This window comes from Bradysia coprophila, unplaced genomic scaffold (assembly GCF_014529535.1).
Source record: "Bradysia coprophila strain Holo2 unplaced genomic scaffold, BU_Bcop_v1 contig_476, whole genome shotgun sequence".
Taxonomy (NCBI): domain Eukaryota; kingdom Metazoa; phylum Arthropoda; class Insecta; order Diptera; family Sciaridae; genus Bradysia; species Bradysia coprophila.
This window is the reverse complement of record NW_023503727.1, coordinates 4,333,557-4,353,180: the sequence shown is the minus strand read 5'-3', so window position 1 is coordinate 4,353,180 and position 19,624 is coordinate 4,333,557. Positions and strand designations below refer to the sequence as shown.

At 37.5% G+C, this 19,624-nt stretch overlaps 1 protein-coding gene across 4 annotated transcripts in view; it reads right to left on the bottom strand.

Annotated features, from left to right (window-relative positions):
• LOC119082781 (protein cappuccino) overlaps window positions 1-18,800 on the bottom strand; it is a 58,063-nt gene extending 39,263 nt beyond the window's left edge. The window contains exons 1-2 of one of the 4 annotated variants that reach the window (XM_037192376.1): window positions 18,188-18,800; window positions 1,121-1,669 (exon numbers count right to left, since the gene is read on the bottom strand). In XM_037192376.1, the coding sequence (XP_037048271.1) occupies window positions 1,121-1,669; window positions 18,188-18,482 (844 nt within the window). In that variant the 5' untranslated portion in view covers window positions 18,483-18,800. The remainder of the gene's footprint in view (window positions 1-1,120; window positions 1,670-18,187) is intronic. The other 3 variants (XM_037192373.1, XM_037192374.1, XM_037192377.1) reach the window with 3 other exon arrangements.
• Between the last annotated feature and the right edge of the window lie 824 nt (window positions 18,801-19,624).

The window sequence follows — 19,624 nt, the reverse complement described above, 5'->3', positions numbered from 1 at the left end:
TGGATGGGTACAACAAATTTTTTCGCTTTTGGTATTTGGTAAGCTCTGCTCGCCTCAATTTTTTTTCCTAAATTTTATATTTTTAAAATTTTTCAAAATTTTTCAAATTTTTTCAAATTTTCCAAATTTTCCAAATTTTTTAAAATTTTCAAATTTTTTAAATTTTTTCAATTTTTTTCAATCTTTTCAAATTTTTTCAATTTTTCAATCTACTAATTCTTCCAAAAGAACTGATATCAGTCAAAAACACTCAAAAGAGTAAAAGTGACGCAAGTCCCTGTGCATACTTCCAAAACAACTGATATCGCTGGAGGTAACGCATTCTGCGCTTGTACGCAAAAACTGTAACAGCAAAAATTTGACCAAAGAAATTCTGGAAACAAAATGTTACCAAAAAAATTTTGCGTCACAAGTGGCAGATGTTGAGGAAAGTACTTTCAAGAAATTTTTTAAAATAGGCAAGAATATGTCCTAATACGTCCGAACCATCTGCCACTTTGTGACGCAAAATTTGTTTGGTAAAATTTTGTTTCTAGAATTTCTTTGGTCAAATTTTTGCTGTTACAGTTTTTGCGTACAAGCGCAGAATGCGTCACCTCCAGCGATATCAGTTGTTTTGGAAGTATGCACAGGGACTTGCGTCACTTTTAATCTTTTGAGTGTTTTTGACTGATTCATATAAGATCAATGGCAGATTTTTCTGCGACGGTTGTGAGAGTTGCGTGACAGTATTTACCATTGTTTCTCTGGTTATTACTCGTAACACCTTACCGTTCTTTTTTTTTCATAATATACTCAACTTGTGAACTTTTAAATAATGGTAAGGAACACACATACACATTCAAAACAATTGAACAGAACAAGACTTCCTTCATGCATGCTTGAACAAACCGGCGTACGAAAAAGAATATTGTTCACAATTATGTGTATAATAAAGCAGGTTTACCAATGGTACACTTTTCATTCAAGATGGTTCATATGTTTAAAGCCAATCCAACGTTTTGTTCTACGCGATAAATTTGTACATTTTGTGCAAGCGACAAGAAAATTTGCGATTCTTTTGCATTGTATTCATCGTAAATAATAAGATGAAACAAAATGAGGCAGCAGAAGCTCTTACCTGTTTCCGATCGCCTCCTTCTGAACAGATCACTGAATCGTCTAGCAATGTTCCACGACCTCGTCGAGAAAATTATATTTTTATCCTTGCCACAATGCACATTCGATTCACACTTATTTTCACCAGTTCTACTATTTTCATCACCGCACCATTTCTCATTCCCGACAATTGTACCATCAATTAACGTTGCATTAGCCGTAGCTACATCGCTCGGTACCAAATAATTACTGAACACATTATTCGTACGCACATTTGTTGATTCCCGTAGTTCTTTCGATGATGAAACTCGTTGTGCTGCTTTTGTTTGTGTTGTGGTTGTTTGATTTAATCCATGGATATCAGCTGGTGATGAAGTTACTGTTTTGGTATTCTCTGATGTGGTTGAGGTCAACGACACGTGCACTTCGTTCGGTATTCGATGAAATGATTCTGCCGGTACTGTCGGTAAAATTGGTAATGTTGATGAAGCTCTTGTGGCTGACGTTTTGATTTCATAAATTTGTTCAAATTGTGTATTAGTGGGGTCGCTGTCAAATTGGTTTTGGTTGGCTGGACATCATGGAAAAAATATTTTTATTTTTTTTTTAAATTTCAAATGAATTGCTGGACATTCACTGGACGGTGAAGGTTGCCTGTAGTGATGGTGTATGTTTTGTGTAGTCTTTGTGTGTGTATAGTGACGTCACTTTAAATTGCTAACGCAAGACGTTCCGTTCGAATGTCATAGGTTAGGCCATGTAATTTCAAAATCAGGAAATAAACATGTTACGGGGGGCGTGTGTGTAGTAGTTGTTCAGTTGAGACGACATGTAAGAATCAAAAGGAATGGGAATCCTTTAGCGTCAGACGCTGTAAAACACGAAAATTTCAAAATTAAAAGTAAACTTAGCAGATGGCACGACGATATTTAATGCAGCCTACATCCCATTTATTCCTGGCAAGCAGAGCATTATAATATCAGCCCCAGTGGCTAAGCCGCCAACCAAGCATTAAATCAAATCACAATTCTCGGTGTAGATTCTACCGAGATTACAGTCATTAGATCGAAGATTTCAAGTCTCAAGAGACAAAATTGAATTTTTAGGTCTTTTTTCTTCTAGAAAAAATACCCTATTATGGCCGGTTTGTCTGTCTGTCTGTCTGTCCGTCTGTCTGTTCCACAAATTTGGTAGGTTTGGTAGCTCTCAGTCGGTAGTCGGTAGCTTTGGTAGTTGGTAGTTGCGAGATGGATTGACATTCAAAATTGCAAAGCCACCATGAGCATATTTACACCAGGCAAATAATAATTATTTGTTAGCTGATCACCGATAGCTCACAGTTAACATTGCAATTCTAAAATTTGGTAGTTGGTAGTTGGACTACCAAGGCTATAATTGACTGCCAAACGTAATTTTTGGGGAAGAGATGTTTACTATTCGAAAACTACGCACCGACTGACGAAATTATTCTACATGCTCGGCTATTTATAAATCGGAAATTTGGTAGTCGGTAGCTTTGGTAGTTGGTAGTTGCGAGATGGATTGATATTCAAAATTGCAAAGCCACCATGAGCATATCGACACCAGGCAAATAATAATTATTTGTCATCTGATCATCGATAGCTCACAGTTAACACTGCAATTCGAAAATTTGGTAGTTGGACTACCAAGGCTATAATTGACTACCAAACGTAATTTTTGGGGAAGAGATGTTTACTATTCGAAAACTACGCACCGACTGACGAAATTATTCTAACTGCTCGCCTATTTATAAATCGAAAATTTGGTAGTTGGTAGCTTTGGTAGTTGGTAGTTGCGAGATGGATTGACATTCAAAATTGCAAAGCCACCATGAGCATATTGACACCAGGCAAATAATAATTATCTGTTATCTGATAACCGATAGTTTACAGTTAACATTGCAATTCGAAAATGTGGTAGTTTTGGTAGTTGGACTACCAAGGCTATAATTGACTACCAAACGTAATTTTTGGGGAAGAGATGTTTACTATTCGAGAACTACGCACAGACTGACGAAATTATTCTACATGCTCGCCTATTTATAAATCGAAAATTTGGTAGTTGGTAGCTTTGGTAGTTGGTAGTTGCGAGATGGATTGACATTCAAAATTGCAAAGCCACCATGAGCATATTGACACCAGGCAAATAATAATTATCTGTTATCTGATAACCGATAGTTTACAGTTAACATTGCAATTCGAAAATGTGGTAGTTTTGGTAGTTGGACTACCAAGGCTATAATTGACTACCAAACGTAATTTTTGGGGAAGAGATGTTTACTATTCGAGAACTACGCACAGACTGACGAAATTATTCTACATGCTCGCCTATTTATAAATCGAAAATTTGGTAGTTGGTAGCTTTGGTAGTTGGTAGTTGCGAGATGGATTGACATTCAAAATTGCAAAGCCACCATGAGCATATTGACACCAGGCAAATAATAATTATTTGTTATCTGATCACCGATAGCTCACAGTTAACATTGCCATTCTAAAATTTGGTAGTTGGTAGTTGGACTACCAAGGCTATAATTGACTACCAAACGTAATTTTTGGGGAAGAGATGTTTACTATTCGAGAACTACGCACCGACTGACGAAATTATTCTAACTGCTCAGCTATTTATAAATCGGAAATTTGGTAGTCGGTAGCTTTGGTAGTTGGTAGTTGCGAGATGGATTGACATTCAAAATTGCAAAGCCACCATGAGCATATCGACACCAGGCAAATAATAATTATTTGTTATCTGATCACCGATAGCTCACAGTTAACATCGCAATTCGAAAATTTGGTAGTTGGTAGTTGGACTACCAAGGCTATAATTGACTACCAAACGTAATTTTTGGGGAAGAGATGTTTACTATTCGAGAACTACGCACCGACTGACGAAATTATTCTAACTGCTCGCCTATTTATAAATCGAAAATTTGGTAGTTGGTAGCTTTGGTAGTTGTTAGTTGCGAGATGGATTGACATTCAAAATTGCAAAGCCACCATGAGCATATCGACACCAGGCAAATAATAATTATCTGTTATCTGATAACCGATAGTTTACAGTTAACATTGCAATTCGAAAATGTGGTAGTTTTGGTAGTTGGACTACCAAGGCTATAATTGACTACCAAACGTAATTTTTGGGGAAGAGATGTTTACTATTCGAAAACTACGCACCGACTGACGAAATTATTCTAACTGCTCGCCTATTTATAAATCGAAAATTTGGTAGTTGGTAGCTTTGGTAGTTGTTAGTTGCGAGATGGATTGACATTCAAAATTGCAAAGCCACCATGAGCATATCGACACCAGGCAAATAATAATTATCTGTTATCTGATAACCGATAGTTTACAGTTAACATTGCAATTCGAAAATGTGGTAGTTTTGGTAGTTGGACTACCAAGGCTATAATTGACTACCAAACGTAATTTTTGGGGAAGAGATGTTTACTATTCGAAAACTACGCACCGACTGACGAAATTATTCTAACTGCTCGCCTATTTATAAATCGAAAATTTGGTAGTTGGTAGCTTTGGTAGTTGTTAGTTGCGAGATGGATTGACATTCAAAATTGCAAAGCCACCATGAGCATATCGACACCAGGCAAATAATAATTATCTGTTATCTGATAACCGATAGTTTACAGTTAACATTGCAATTCGAAAATGTGGTAGTTTTGGTAGTTGGACTACCAAGGCTATAATTGACTACCAAACGTAATTTTTGGGGAAGAGATGTTTACTATTCGAAAACTACGCACCGACTGACGAAATTATTCTAACTGCTCGCCTATTTATAAATCGAAAATTTGGTAGTCGGTAGTTTTGGTAGTTGTGAGCTGGATTGACATTCAAAATTGCAAAGCCACCATGAGCATATCAACACCAGGCAAATAATAATTATCTGTTATCTGATAACCGATAGCTCACAGTTAACATTGCAATTCGAAAATTTGGTAGTTGGTAGTTGGACTACCAAGGCTATAATTGACTACCAAACGTAATTTTTGGGGAAGAGATGTTTACTATTCGAAAACTACGCACCGACTGACGAAATTATTCTAACTGCTCGCCTATTTATAAATCGAAAATTTGGTAGTCGGTAGTTTTGGTAGTTGTGAGCTGGATTGACATTCAAAATTGCAAAGCCACCATGAGCATATCAACACCAGGCAAATAATACTTATCTGTTATCTGATAACCGATAGTTTACAGTTAACATTGCAATTCGAAAATGTGGTAGTTTTGGTAGTTGGACTACCAAGGCTATAATTGACTACCAAACGTAATTTTTGGGGAAGAGATGTTTACTATTCGAAAACTACGCACCGACTGACGAAATTATTCTAACTGCTCGCCTATTTATAAATCGAAAATTTGGTAGTTGGTAGCTTTGGTAGTTGTTAGTTGCGAGATGGATTGACATTCAAAATTGCAAAGCCACCATGAGCATATCGACACCAGGCAAATAATAATTATCTGTTATCTGATAACCGATAGTTTACAGTTAACATTGCAATTCGAAAATGTGGTAGTTTTGGTAGTTGGACTACCAAGGCTATAATTGACTACCAAACGTAATTTTTGGGGAAGAGATGTTTACTATTCGAAAACTACGCACCGACTGACGAAATTATTCTAACTGCTCGCCTATTTATAAATCGAAAATTTGGTAGTCGGTAGTTTTGGTAGTTGTGAGCTGGATTGACATTCAAAATTGCAAAGCCACCATGAGCATATCAACACCAGGCAAATAATAATTATCTGTTATCTGATAACCGATAGTTTACAGTTAACATTGCAATTCGAAAATGTGGTAGTTTTGGTAGTTGGACTACCAAGGCTATAATTGACTACCAAACGTAATTTTTGGGGAAGAGATGTTTACTATTCGAGAACTACGCACAGACTGACGAAATTATTCTACATGCTCGCCTATTTATAAATCGAAAATTTGGTAGTTGGTAGCTTTGGTAGTTGGTAGTTGCGAGATGGATTGACATTCAAAATTGCAAAGCCACCATGAGCATATTGACACCAGGCAAATAATAATTATCTGTTATCTGATAACCGATAGTTTACAGTTAACATTGCAATTCGAAAATTTGGTAGTTGGTAGTTGGACTACCAAGGCTATAATTGACTACCAAACGTAATTTTTGGGGAAGAGATGTTTACTATTCGAGAACTACGCACCGACTGACGAAATTATTCTACATGCTCGGCTAATCGGAAATTTGGTAGTCGGTAGCTTTGGTAGTTGGTAGCTGCGAGCTGGATTAACATTCAAAATTGCAAAGCCACCATGAGCATATCGACACCAGGCAAATAATAATTATTTGTTATCTGATCACCGATAGCTCACAGTTAACATTGCCATTCGAAAATTTGGTAGTTGGTAGTTGGACTACCAAGGCTATAATTGACTACCAAACGTAATTTTTGGGGAAGAGATGTTTACTATTCGAGAACTACGCACCGACTGACGAAATTATTCTACATGCTCGGCTAATCGGAAATTTGGTAGTCGGTAGCTTTGGTAGTTGGTAGCTGCGAGATGGATTGACATTCAAAATTGCAAAGCCACCATGAGCATATCGACACCAGGCAAATAATAATTATTTGTTATCTGATAACCGATAGCTCACAGTTAACATTGCAATTCGAAAATTTGGTAGTTGGTAGTTGGACTACCAAGGCTATAATTGACTACCAAACGTAATTTTTGTGGAAGAGATGTTTACTATTCGAGAACTACGCACCGACTGACGAAATTATTCTACATGCTCGGCTAATCGGAAATTTGGTAGTCGGTAGCTTTGGTAGTTGGTAGCTGCGAGATGGATTGACATTCAAAATTGCAAAGCCACCATGAGCATATCGACACCAGGCAAATAATAATTATTTGTTATCTGATAACCGATAGCTCACAGTTAACATTGCAATTCGAAAATTTGGTAGTTGGTAGTTGGACTACCAAGGCTATAATTGACTACCAAACGTAATTTTTGGGGAAGAGATGTTTACTATTCGAGAACTACGCACCGACTGACGAAATTATTCTACATGCTCGGCTATTTATAAATCGGAAATTTGGTAGTCGGTAGCTTTGGTAGTTGGTAGTTGCGAGATAGATTGACATTCAAAATTGCAAAGCCACCATGAGCATATCGACACCAGGCAAATAATAATTATTTGTTATCTGATCACCGATAGCTCACAGTTAACATTGCAATTCGAAAATTTGGTAGTTGGTAGTTGGACTACCAAGGCTATAATTGACTACCAAACGTAATTTTTGTGGAAGAGATGTTTACTATTCGAGAACTACGCACCGACTGACGAAATTATTCTACATGCTCGGCTAATCGGAAATTTGGTAGTCGGTAGCTTTGGTAGTTGGTAGCTGCGAGATGGATTGACATTCAAAATTGCAAAGCCACCATGAGCATATCGACACCAGGCAAATAATAATTATTTGTTATCTGATAACCGATAGCTCACAGTTAACATTGCAATTCGAAAATTTGGTAGTTGGTAGTTGGACTACCAAGGCTATAATTGACTACCAAACGTAATTTTTGGGGAAGAGATGTTTACTATTCGAAAACTACGCACCGACTGACGAAATTATTCTAACTGCTCGCCTATTTATAAATCGAAAATTTGGTAGTCGGTAGTTTTGGTAGTTGTGAGCTGGATTGACATTCAAAATTGCAAAGCCACCATGAGCATATCAACACCAGGCAAATAATAATTATCTGTTATCTGATAACCGATAGTTTACAGTTAACATTGCAATTCGAAAATGTGGTAGTTTTGGTAGTTGGACTACCAAGGCTATAATTGACTACCAAACGTAATTTTTGGGGAAGAGATGTTTACTATTCGAAAACTACGCACCGACTGACGAAATTATTCTAACTGCTCGCCTATTTATAAATCGAAAATTTGGTAGTCGGTAGTTTTGGTAGTTGTGAGCTGGATTGACATTCAAAATTGCAAAGCCACCATGAGCATATCAACACCAGGCAAATAATAATTATCTGTTATCTGATAACCGATAGTTTACAGTTAACATTGCAATTCGAAAATTTGGTAGTTGGTAGTTGGACTACCAAGGCTATAATTGACTACCAAACGTAATTTTTGGGGAAGAGATGTTTACTATTCGAGAACTACGCACCGACTGACGAAATTATTCTACATGCTCGGCTATTTATAAATCGGAAATTTGGTAGTCGGTAGCTTTGGTAGTTGGTAGTTGCGAGATGGATTGACATTCAAAATTGCAAAGCCACCATGAGCATATCGACACCAGGCAAATAATAATTATTTGTTATCTGATCACCGATAGCTCACAGTTAACATTGCCATTCGAAAATTTGGTAGTTGGTAGTTGGACTACCAAGGCTATAATTGACTACCAAACGTAATTTTTGGGGAAGAGATGTTTACTATTCGAGAACTACGCACCGACTGACGAAATTATTCTACATGCTCGGCTATTTATAAATCGGAAATTTGGTAGTCGGTAGCTTTGGTAGTTGGTAGTTGCGAGATGGATTGACATTCAAAATTGCAAAGCCACCATGAGCATATCGACACCAGGCAAATAATAATTATTTGTTATCTGATCACCGATAGCTCACAGTTAACATCGCAATTCGAAAATTTGGTAGTTGGTAGTTGGACTACCAAGGCTATAATTGACTACCAAACGTAATTTTTGGGGAAGAGATGTTTACTATTTGAGAGGTTGCTAGGAATCTCGCGCCGCGTCATTCACAATAATTAACATTTTGACACATTTTGTATAAGGATGATGTCACTTTGTGAATTATTGTGAATGACGCGGCGCGAGATTCCTTAACACCATTCGAGAACTACGCACCGACTGACGAAGTTATTCTAACTGCTCGGCTATTTATAAATCGGAAATTTGGTAGTCGGTAGCTTTGGTAGTTATGGTAGTTTCGAGCTGGATTAACATTCAAAATTGCAAAGCCACCATGAGCATATCAACACCAGGCAAATAATAATTATCTGTTATCTGATAACCGATAGTTTACAGTTAACATTGCAATTCGAAAATTTGGTAGTTGGTAGTTGGACTACCAAGGCTATAATTGACTACCAAACGTAATTTTTGGGGAAGAGATGTTTACTATTCGAAAACTACGCACCGACTGACGAAATTATTCTAACTGCTCGCCTATTTATAAATCGAAAATTTGGTAGTCGGTAGTTTTGGTAGTTGTGAGCTGGATTGACATTCAAAATTGCAAAGCCACCATGAGCATATCAACACCAGGCAAATAATAATTATCTGTTATCTGATAACCGATAGTTTACAGTTAACATTGCAATTCGAAAATTTGGTAGTTGGTAGTTGGACTACCAAGGCTATAATTGACTACCAAACGTAATTTTTGGGGAAGAGATGTTTACTATTCGAAAACTACGCACCGACTGACGAAATTATTCTAACTGCTCGCCTATTTATAAATCGAAAATTTGGTAGTCGGTAGTTTTGGTAGTTGTGAGCTGGATTGACATTCAAAATTGCAAAGCCACCATGAGCATATCAACACCAGGCAAATAATAATTATCTGTTATCTGATAACCGATAGTTTACAGTTAACATTGCAATTCGAAAATTTGGTAGTTGGTAGTTGGACTACCAAGGCTATAATTGACTACCAAACGTAATTTTTGGGGAAGAGATGTTTACTATTCGAAAACTACGCACCGACTGACGAAATTATTCTAACTGCTCGCCTATTTATAAATCGAAAATTTGGTAGTCGGTAGTTTTGGTAGTTGTGAGCTGGATTGACATTCAAAATTGCAAAGCCACCATGAGCATATCAACACCAGGCAAATAATAATTATCTGTTATCTGATAACCGATAGTTTACAGTTAACATTGCAATTCGAAAATGTGGTAGTTTTGGTAGTTGGACTACCAAGGCTATAATTGACTACCAAACGTAATTTTTGGGGAAGAGATGTTTACTATTCGAAAACTACGCACCGACTGACGAAATTATTCTAACTGCTCGCCTATTTATAAATCGAAAATTTGGTAGTCGGTAGTTTTGGTAGTTGTGAGCTGGATTGACATTCAAAATTGCAAAGCCACCATGAGCATATCAACACCAGGCAAATAATAATTATCTGTTATCTGATAACCGATAGTTTACAGTTAACATTGCAATTCGAAAATGTGGTAGTTTTGGTAGTTGGACTACCAAGGCTATAATTGACTACCAAACGTAATTTTTGGGGAAGAGATGTTTACTATTCGAAAACTACGCACCGACTGACGAAATTATTCTAACTGCTCGCCTATTTATAAATCGAAAATTTGGTAGTCGGTAGTTTTGGTAGTTGTGAGCTGGATTGACATTCAAAATTGCAAAGCCACCATGAGCATATCAACACCAGGCAAATAATAATTATCTGTTATCTGATAACCGATAGTTTACAGTTAACATTGCAATTCGAAAATTTGGTAGTTGGTAGTTGGACTACCAAGGCTATAATTGACTACCAAACGTAATTTTTGGGGAAGAGATGTTTACTATTCGAAAACTACGCACCGACTGACGAAATTATTCTAACTGCTCGCCTATTTATAAATCGAAAATTTGGTAGTCGGTAGTTTTGGTAGTTGTGAGCTGGATTGACATTCAAAATTGCAAAGCCACCATGAGCATATCAACACCAGGCAAATAATAATTATCTGTTATCTGATAACCGATAGTTTACAGTTAACATTGCAATTCGAAAATTTGGTAGTTGGTAGTTGGACTACCAAGGCTATAATTGACTACCAAACGTAATTTTTGGGGAAGAGATGTTTACTATTCGAAAACTACGCACCGACTGACGAAATTATTCTAACTGCTCGCCTATTTATAAATCGAAAATTTGGTAGTCGGTAGTTTTGGTAGTTGTGAGCTGGATTGACATTCAAAATTGCAAAGCCACCATGAGCATATCAACACCAGGCAAATAATAATTATCTGTTATCTGATAACCGATAGTTTACAGTTAACATTGCAATTCGAAAATTTGGTAGTTGGTAGTTGGACTACCAAGGCTATAATTGACTACCAAACGTAATTTTTGGGGAAGAGATGTTTACTATTCGAAAACTACGCACCGACTGACGAAATTATTCTAACTGCTCGCCTATTTATAAATCGAAAATTTGGTAGTCGGTAGTTTTGGTAGTTGTGAGCTGGATTGACATTCAAAATTGCAAAGCCACCATGAGCATATCAACACCAGGCAAATAATAATTATCTGTTATCTGATAACCGATAGTTTACAGTTAACATTGCAATTCGAAAATTTGGTAGTTGGTAGTTGGACTACCAAGGCTATAATTGACTACCAAACGTAATTTTTGGGGAAGAGATGTTTACTATTCGAGAACTACGCACCGACTGACGAAATTATTCTACATGCTCGGCTATTTATAAATCGGAAATTTGGTAGTCGGTAGCTTTGGTAGTTGGTAGTTGCGAGATGGATTGACATTCAAAATTGCAAAGCCACCATGAGCATATCGACACCAGGCAAATAATAATTATTTGTTATCTGATCACCGATAGCTCACAGTTAACATTGCAATTCGAAAATTTGGTAGTTTTGGTAGGTCAAATAGTTGGTAGTTGGTAGTTCCAAACAGAAATTAGAAAAAAGACCTCACCAGGCTTTAGCCGGTCTTATTGAGCAGAGTTGTTCGCAGTAAAACCCAACGGTATGATTAACAATATGTTTATTGGTGAACGGCTTGTAGAGAACTAATCGTACAAATGATCTGTTACAATGTAAGGTGCGTTTAGTTTACTCTACCGATTATACAATACTTGGTAGATGCGTAGATAAATATCTTCACAGCCTCTCTATTTATTTAAGCATTACCGATGAAAAGAAAAATAATAAAAAATCGAAAAATCAAGCAAAAAATTCGGAAAAAAAATATTCGAAGCGAAGAAAATCAACTATTGTGACAAACCCATCAAATCACGAAACTTTTCAAATTTTACTCTAGCTAATGGCTTCGTTAATATGTCCGCAACTTGATTCTCCGACGAGACATGTTCTAGTTGAAATAATCCTCTCTCGAATTTTTCGCGGATGAAATGGTATTTGACATCAACGTGTTTGGTTCGCTTATTTGGTTCACAATTTTCCACCAAACGTATCGCGCTTTGATTATCGACACGTAGATAAACGGAATTGCAATCAATGTGTAGATTCGAAACCAATCGCCGTAACCAAACCAATTCTTTTACTGATTGTGCTGCAGCGATATACTCAGCTTCTGTAGTCGACGTGACCACAGATTTTTGTAGTTGTGAACACCACGAGACTGCTCCAGATCCCAGATTAAAAACAAAACCAGTCGTTGAACGGCGTGTCTTCGGACATCCAGCATAATCTGAGTCGCTGAAACATTCTAGGTTAAAATTATCGGTCCTCTTGTACATGATACCGTAATTTTTGGTTCCACACAAGTATTTGAATATGCGTTTCACTGCGGTGACATCTGATGTTTTGGGTTCACACAAATTTCGACTACATCTTCCAACGGCAAATGAAATATCCGGTCGTGTTCCTACGGCTAAATACATCAGGCTTCCAACAGCCTCTCTGAATGGATAATTTGTTGACACTTCCGTTGTTACTGTCAAATTGCTTTCTGCTGGTGTAGACAGACTATTCGCATCTGACATTCTGAACTTCTCCAAAATTTTCCTTGTGTATGCCATCTGACTTAAGTGAATCATTCCATTTTCGCGTCGGTTGATTTCTAGACCCACGAAACAATTTGCTTCAGATATGCGAATCTTGAATTCTTTTTGCAGGAAATCCATTAAGCCTTCAATGTCTTCGTCATGCGTAGCCGCAACAATTCCATCGTCGATGAAAATGCCCAATATAATTCTTCTCTCACCATGCCGTACAAATACACACGGATCAGCCTCAGTGACTTGTAGATCGTACGTTTTGAGAAATTTGGTGAACTTGACATTCCAGTTTCTCGAGGCTTGCTTCAGACCATACAAACTCTTCTGTAACAAACAAACTCTGTTCGTACCATCCTCGTACCCGATCGGTTGCTTCATATAAATTGTTTCAGCCAAATCGCCATAGAGAAATGCGGTTTGCACATCGAATTGTTTCATTTTCAAACCTTCAGCTGCCGCTATTGCCATGATCGTTCGTATAGATGTAAACCGAACCACAGGACTGAATGTTTGATTGTAATCCACACCAAACTCTTGAGTGAAACCTCGAATCACTAAACGTGCCTTGTAGCGTTCGACTTCACCCGTTGGCTTTTCCTTCACCTTGTAGACCCACTTGTTGTCGATGACATTTCGATTGTAGGGTAATTTTACGAGCTTCCACGTTTGATTTTCGATCAAACTGTTAAACTCATCATCCATCGCATCGATCCATTTTTGACTGTCTTCGGATTGCAATGCTAATTGATAACTGGTCGGTTCCTTGATTGACACGAAACAATTTCCCACTTCCATTGTTTCAGACAAGAAAATTCGGGTCCTAGTGCGAGAAGAGACAAAGCTCTGCTCATTATCATCTTTCATTGTTGAGTTACTCTCGACGTCAGAATCCAATTCCATGAAATCCTCGGCATGAATCGGTTCATCCAACGTGTGATCGCTTGTTGCAGAAACAAAACTTTGGTCGTTTCCATCTTTCTCCGTTGATTCACTTTCGTTGTCGACATCGATTCCGGTAACAGATTCGTTGCTATCGCACAATGAATTTTCGCTGGATCCTTTCTCGCCAAAAATTTCCGGACCAAAAACTACGAAATTCTGCGCCTCATTGCTTTTTGGGTCAAGTTTCTCCTTCGGTATATGTACGAAAACTGTTGAGCCAAAAATTTTAAGATGACCAATCACTGGTTCCTTCTTGTAGAATAATTCGTACGGTGTTTTGTCCTTAATCGGACTCGGGCCAGTACTGTTCAGAACATATACAGCTGTATTCACTGCTTCTGCCCAAAATTTCAACGGAAATTGTTTAGCATGAATCATGGTACGTGCTGCTTCTACAATTGTGCGCATATCTCGTTCAGCTCTACTATTATGCTCTGGAGTGTATGTCACTGATCGTTGATGCCTAACACCATGCTCTTCGAGCAATTTCTTCACGTTGACATTTACAAACTCAGTTCCGTTATCTGATCGCACAACCAAAACTGTACAATTCACCGATTGCACCAAGCTAAAGTAGTTCTCAATTTTCCGACAAACCTCAGATTTCTCTTTTAGAAAATAAACTTTTCGGAAGTTAGAAAAATCATCTTTAAACAAAAGAAAGTACCTTGCTCCACCAATTTTATTTTCGTCTGGTATCCAGACGCGATATCCCTTTGGATCAAGTTACAGGATTTGTGTTTTTCAACCCAGCGCCTGGCCTCGCTGTTACCTTCTGGTTTAGTTTCTGTCTTTGTCTGTCTTTGTTATCACTTTTCTGCCATTTCATTAATGCCGCTTGATGTTCAGCATCTGTTGAAACCGATGTTCGTTCTGGCTTTTTTTCACTTCCAGAAACTACATCCATCACCTCAGCAGCATTAAGCAGAACACGGATTTCAAATTTCCATTCAGGCCAGTCTTCGGCCTTGTGCAACTTCTCCACTCGAACGTAATCACCGTCCATATTTTGTTTCAATCGATGACCTTAATAAACTACCGCCACAGAATTTCCTTGTTTTAACGTGCTATTCCAAATAGCTTCTTCGTTCCAAAAACTAATCGACAAATTCTGAACGATAATCGAACCTGGGCCTTATAACCTATTGAGCAGAGTTGTTCGCAGTAAAACCCAACGGTATGATTAACAATATGTTTATTGGTGAACGGCTTGTAGAGAACTAATCGTACAAATGATCTGTTACAATGTAAGGTGCGTTTAGTTTACTCTACCGATTATACAATACTTGGTAGATGCGTAGATAAATATCTTCACAGGTCTATTCTTGTTTCATGTTTTTCCTTTGTTTATTTGACAGTCCGCTCTCTCACGGCTCTCCCACGGAGTACTTTTTGTTGAGTGGAATGGACACTTAATAAGTAAACAGGAACTACTGGAATGTCGACGTGAGTGACGTCAGAGGTCAGAGATCTTATGTTCAAAAATAATTGTATAAAGTCGATCATGTAAGACCAGTAATACAAGTTCTAATTCGATGGAATTTTAACTTATTGTACCTAACGTAATGTGACAATGAAATCATTTTTCTATTTAACACTTATCGTTTTTTTTGGCATGTACAGCATTTATGTCTTCCTAGATTCGTCCTTTTTAACAATTTATTGAAACAAAGCCCACAAAGCCAATACATTAAACAAATAAAAAAAAATATCTTAACGAACTACATAAAGAACTGGGACAACCGGTGCGTCGATTTAATTTTTTTTTCTTGATCCTAACACTCAGCCGCGAGCTACGTTTTGAGGAAAACAATTATCGTGAAAGTCGTTCACTCAGAGGCTTTGTTGGTTCATTGAAAAAGTTCCAGAGGAAAACAGGCACGTAGCCAGCAGGATTTTATGTGCAAGACAGCAAGACAGTAGCCCAAGAGGAAAAGGAGATGAAAGTGATTAAGTGACAGTTGGGATCAAAAGCAAGGCTGTATACTTTGGGGAGGTCACGCAGATCGCCATTTTATTAGATACGCGGGAACACACCTTTTCCATAGAAACAAATTCACCAAAATTGAATTTGTATGGCGTGGTGAATTTTTTGTATGAAACGTGGTGTGTAACCCGTGTATCTGCATCTGCGTGACCTCCCCAAAGTATACAGCCTTGATCAAAAGTCGGTCTATTACATCTGTCAAAGTGACGATTTAAACGTCAAACCAAAAATTTTTAGCCAAATAATCACAAAATCGTTTTTCTATTAGTCTATTCCACTGATAGAGTTGAGGGAAAATAAGCGACTTTGTAGCTATTTGGCGTAAAATTTTTAGTTTGACGTTTAAAACGTCACTGTGACAGATTGAATTAACCGTCTTTTGATTCCTACTGTCACATAATATCCACGCTATTGACGGAAACCGTTTGGTAGTCAGTTCGGCCCTGAATTTATTTGCTGAGAAATAGAACCATGTCAAAAAGCGATTCCCAAAACATCCACCACAGGATTCAAATAAGTTGTCAGTTTGGTGTTGTCAAGGATTTATGTAGAGAGATTTGACCTTTCGAAAGACACCGACAATGATAAGCGATGCTCGTTTATGTAGTCACATCAGAATGTATGGTAAAGCTAATGGGGTAAAACATGTTGTATCAGTTCGTTAAAAATATGGTTGAACAAAGAAAGTTAGGTGATAACAAGCTTGCTATCTGTGAAAGGTTGGAGTATCTGTTTACTGAAATGTGCAGGTGGAAAATATCCAAGTTTCGGTTTTGATTGATTAATAATTCGAATTGTGGGAAAATTCAAACTTTTCAATGTGACCGTACCTCTGTGATGTGACCTAAGGGGGCTCTTCAACCTTTTAACTTTTTCCTTTTAAGAGTGATATCGCCAAATCTTCAGGTGATTGGGAAACAAGCGGTCTCCGATTTTAATGAGTGATAGCTCGTTGGATTCGTCTTTCAATTCTAGGAAACACGTGTCTTTCACTTTTTCTTAAAAAAAATTGTGTTCTGTGAAAAGCGCTCAAAAGTGAAGACATGCCATATAAATGAACCCAGTACTTTTGGGCTGCAAGCCTACAGAAGTCTTGAAAAAAAAGTTGGTGCCAAAATGCAGGTTGTTTCCTTCTTTCTGAGGGCCCAACTGCCAGAAGAGCATCTGGAACGGTACTTCTTCAATCATTTTTTATTGTCTACTATTCTTTCACCTTATCAATAGAAAAACGCTTCGCTATGTCGCGAATATATCAGATCCACTATTAGTAATATCAAGAGAAAAATCATTAAAGTTTTCTCCGAGGATTTTAGTCAAATAAAGTGTTAGCGTATAGCAAATGACCTCAGGAGTCCGGAACAGTAATTAGTTTTTCAATTGGACCAATATTTGCTACGTGACAGGAGTTTGGAAAACCGTTTGCTCCCACTTGATCGTATCGTTTTTCCAAACTCCTGTCGCGTAGCAAATATTGGTCCAATTGAAAAACTAATAACTGTTCCGGACTCCTGAGGTCATTTGCTATACGCTAACACTTTATTTGACTAAAATCCTCCGAGAAAAATTTAATAATTTTTCACAAGAATTACTAACACTGGATACAAAATTACTCACGTAGAACCGTTCCAGACGCTGTTCTGGCAGTTGGGCCCTCAGACAGAAGGAAAAAATCTACATTTTTGTCACCAACTTTTTTTTCAAGACTTCTGTAGGCTTGCAGCCCAAAAGTACTGGATTCATTTATATGTGCAACGATAGTGGGTTAGGCCAGCTACAACACCCCATACTCAGCTCCGTGGTACATCGAAGCTCCAGAGAAGGCGGACTCTCCGAACATTCACTATATTTCTAGTCATAACTCTAGTGGATCAACTAGCACCAAGCGGTGCGTATACTATACCTGTAGGTCTTTTCAAGGCCGACAATCGTACAACATTACAACCATTTAAAATAATTTTTTCTTGAGTTATTGCCGAAAAACTGTTTTCGGTACCCCCTGGCATGTCTTCACTTTTGAGCGCTTTTCAAAGAAAACAATTTTTTTAAAGAAAAAGTGAACGATACGTGTTGAAAGAATTGAAAGACGAATCCAACGAGCTATCACTCATTAAAATCGGAGACCGCTTGTTTCCAAAGTTAAAAAAATCACCTGAAGTTTTGGCGATATCACTCTTAAATCGACATTCTAAATTGCTTCATTCAAACAACGATTCGTACAGAGCCAAAGCTTCTTTTTCTATGAATAACAACGAGTTGATAACGACATCAGTTTCCAAAAATCATTCGGACAATCATAAAAATTCAAATTTTAAGCAACAACAAAACAAATCAACAGAACGGCTAACAGCATATTAATCTACAGTCAATTTTAAACATACCGAAATCCAATGCATCCTTAGCGCTATCAGCGCCCTGCGATATTTGTGAAATTCTTTTATCAACTCTATCAAATGAATGAATACCAGCTGATTCATGCACATCATTTGTACTTTCCGTTCGAATATTGGTAAACTCATAATTGAGCGCCGACACTGGGTCAACAATATTGTCTCTCGTTTGCAAGCTGTTTCGTGACTTGAATCTGGCCAAAACACGACCACGGACTGTGGATGCTTTGCGCTGTTTTTCACTTAAATTACTAGTTTCGTTTTGATTGCCTTGACTGTTTCCCATTTTTATAAACAAAACTTTTTGTTTTCTGGTCAACAATGAAAGTTCATTTAAATGTGTAACTAGCCGCGGTTTTGTTCGTTTATTATATTTTTGTGCACACAAACGTTATCACTACACGTACACACGTAATTGTATGAATTTCATATCAAGTCATAAAGTTTTGACCTGTGACAACACAAACTTCACCGAGAAACAAAAATATTTTGACGGATTTATGTTAGAAAAAATGAATCGATCGAATATACTGTCAATGTTGTCCTGTGGCACAGTTTTCCGTTGTAGATATATCAACATAATATACATGAATGCGATGGAACAACGTTCGGCGTTCAGTGAGACTGCGCCATTCGGAATACGGAGATTTCAGTTACTCGTCGTACACACGTACCGTCTATTACATTGCAATATTCAGAAAACGTTGATATCAGCTGCACATAGCAGACCTCAGGAAACAGGTCAGAGCGGTCTTTTGGTTGATAAAAGTTGATTTCTGTCTCCGAAATTAGAATATTATCTTCTCATTTGACCGCAGTTAATGGTCAAGTACAAACAGAATGTGGTAAAATTCAGTACTTTTTGTCTCGCTTATTCTTCGGTTGATTTCTTTCCTCTTTCTCTAAACATGAAAGTTTGGCATCGGTTAACTTGAAACGTTTGGAAATATGGACAAAATATGATTTAAGTCTAACAATATTCCTGTAGCTAGGGAAGTCGGCGATAAAAACGTTCTTTCAACTTCAAACTACTCTCTGCTGTTAGACAAATGTAATCCAGACACAGAAACTAAAACTGCTTCCTTATTGAGACCAAACTTTTTATATCTTTTGCAGAAGCAAATTTTATTTTTGATATTTTATGTTCAATAAAACCAAATTTTCCTCCATGTCAAGCGTATTAAAGTTGAAAACTGAATTTTGATTTTCGTATTTTATTCATGGTAGCAATGCACTGTCTGCCAGAACACACACGTTGGGCGATGGTAATAATCGCTTATAATTATATTGACTTTCAGTCTTGTCTCTACGAAACATGGGAATGTTTCGTTAGGAAACAACCAATACTCTCTTGGAACAACGCTTACACATTTACCCAGATTTTCCTCTACGTGTGCGGGACATTTCCACACCGTCAATATCGTCAGG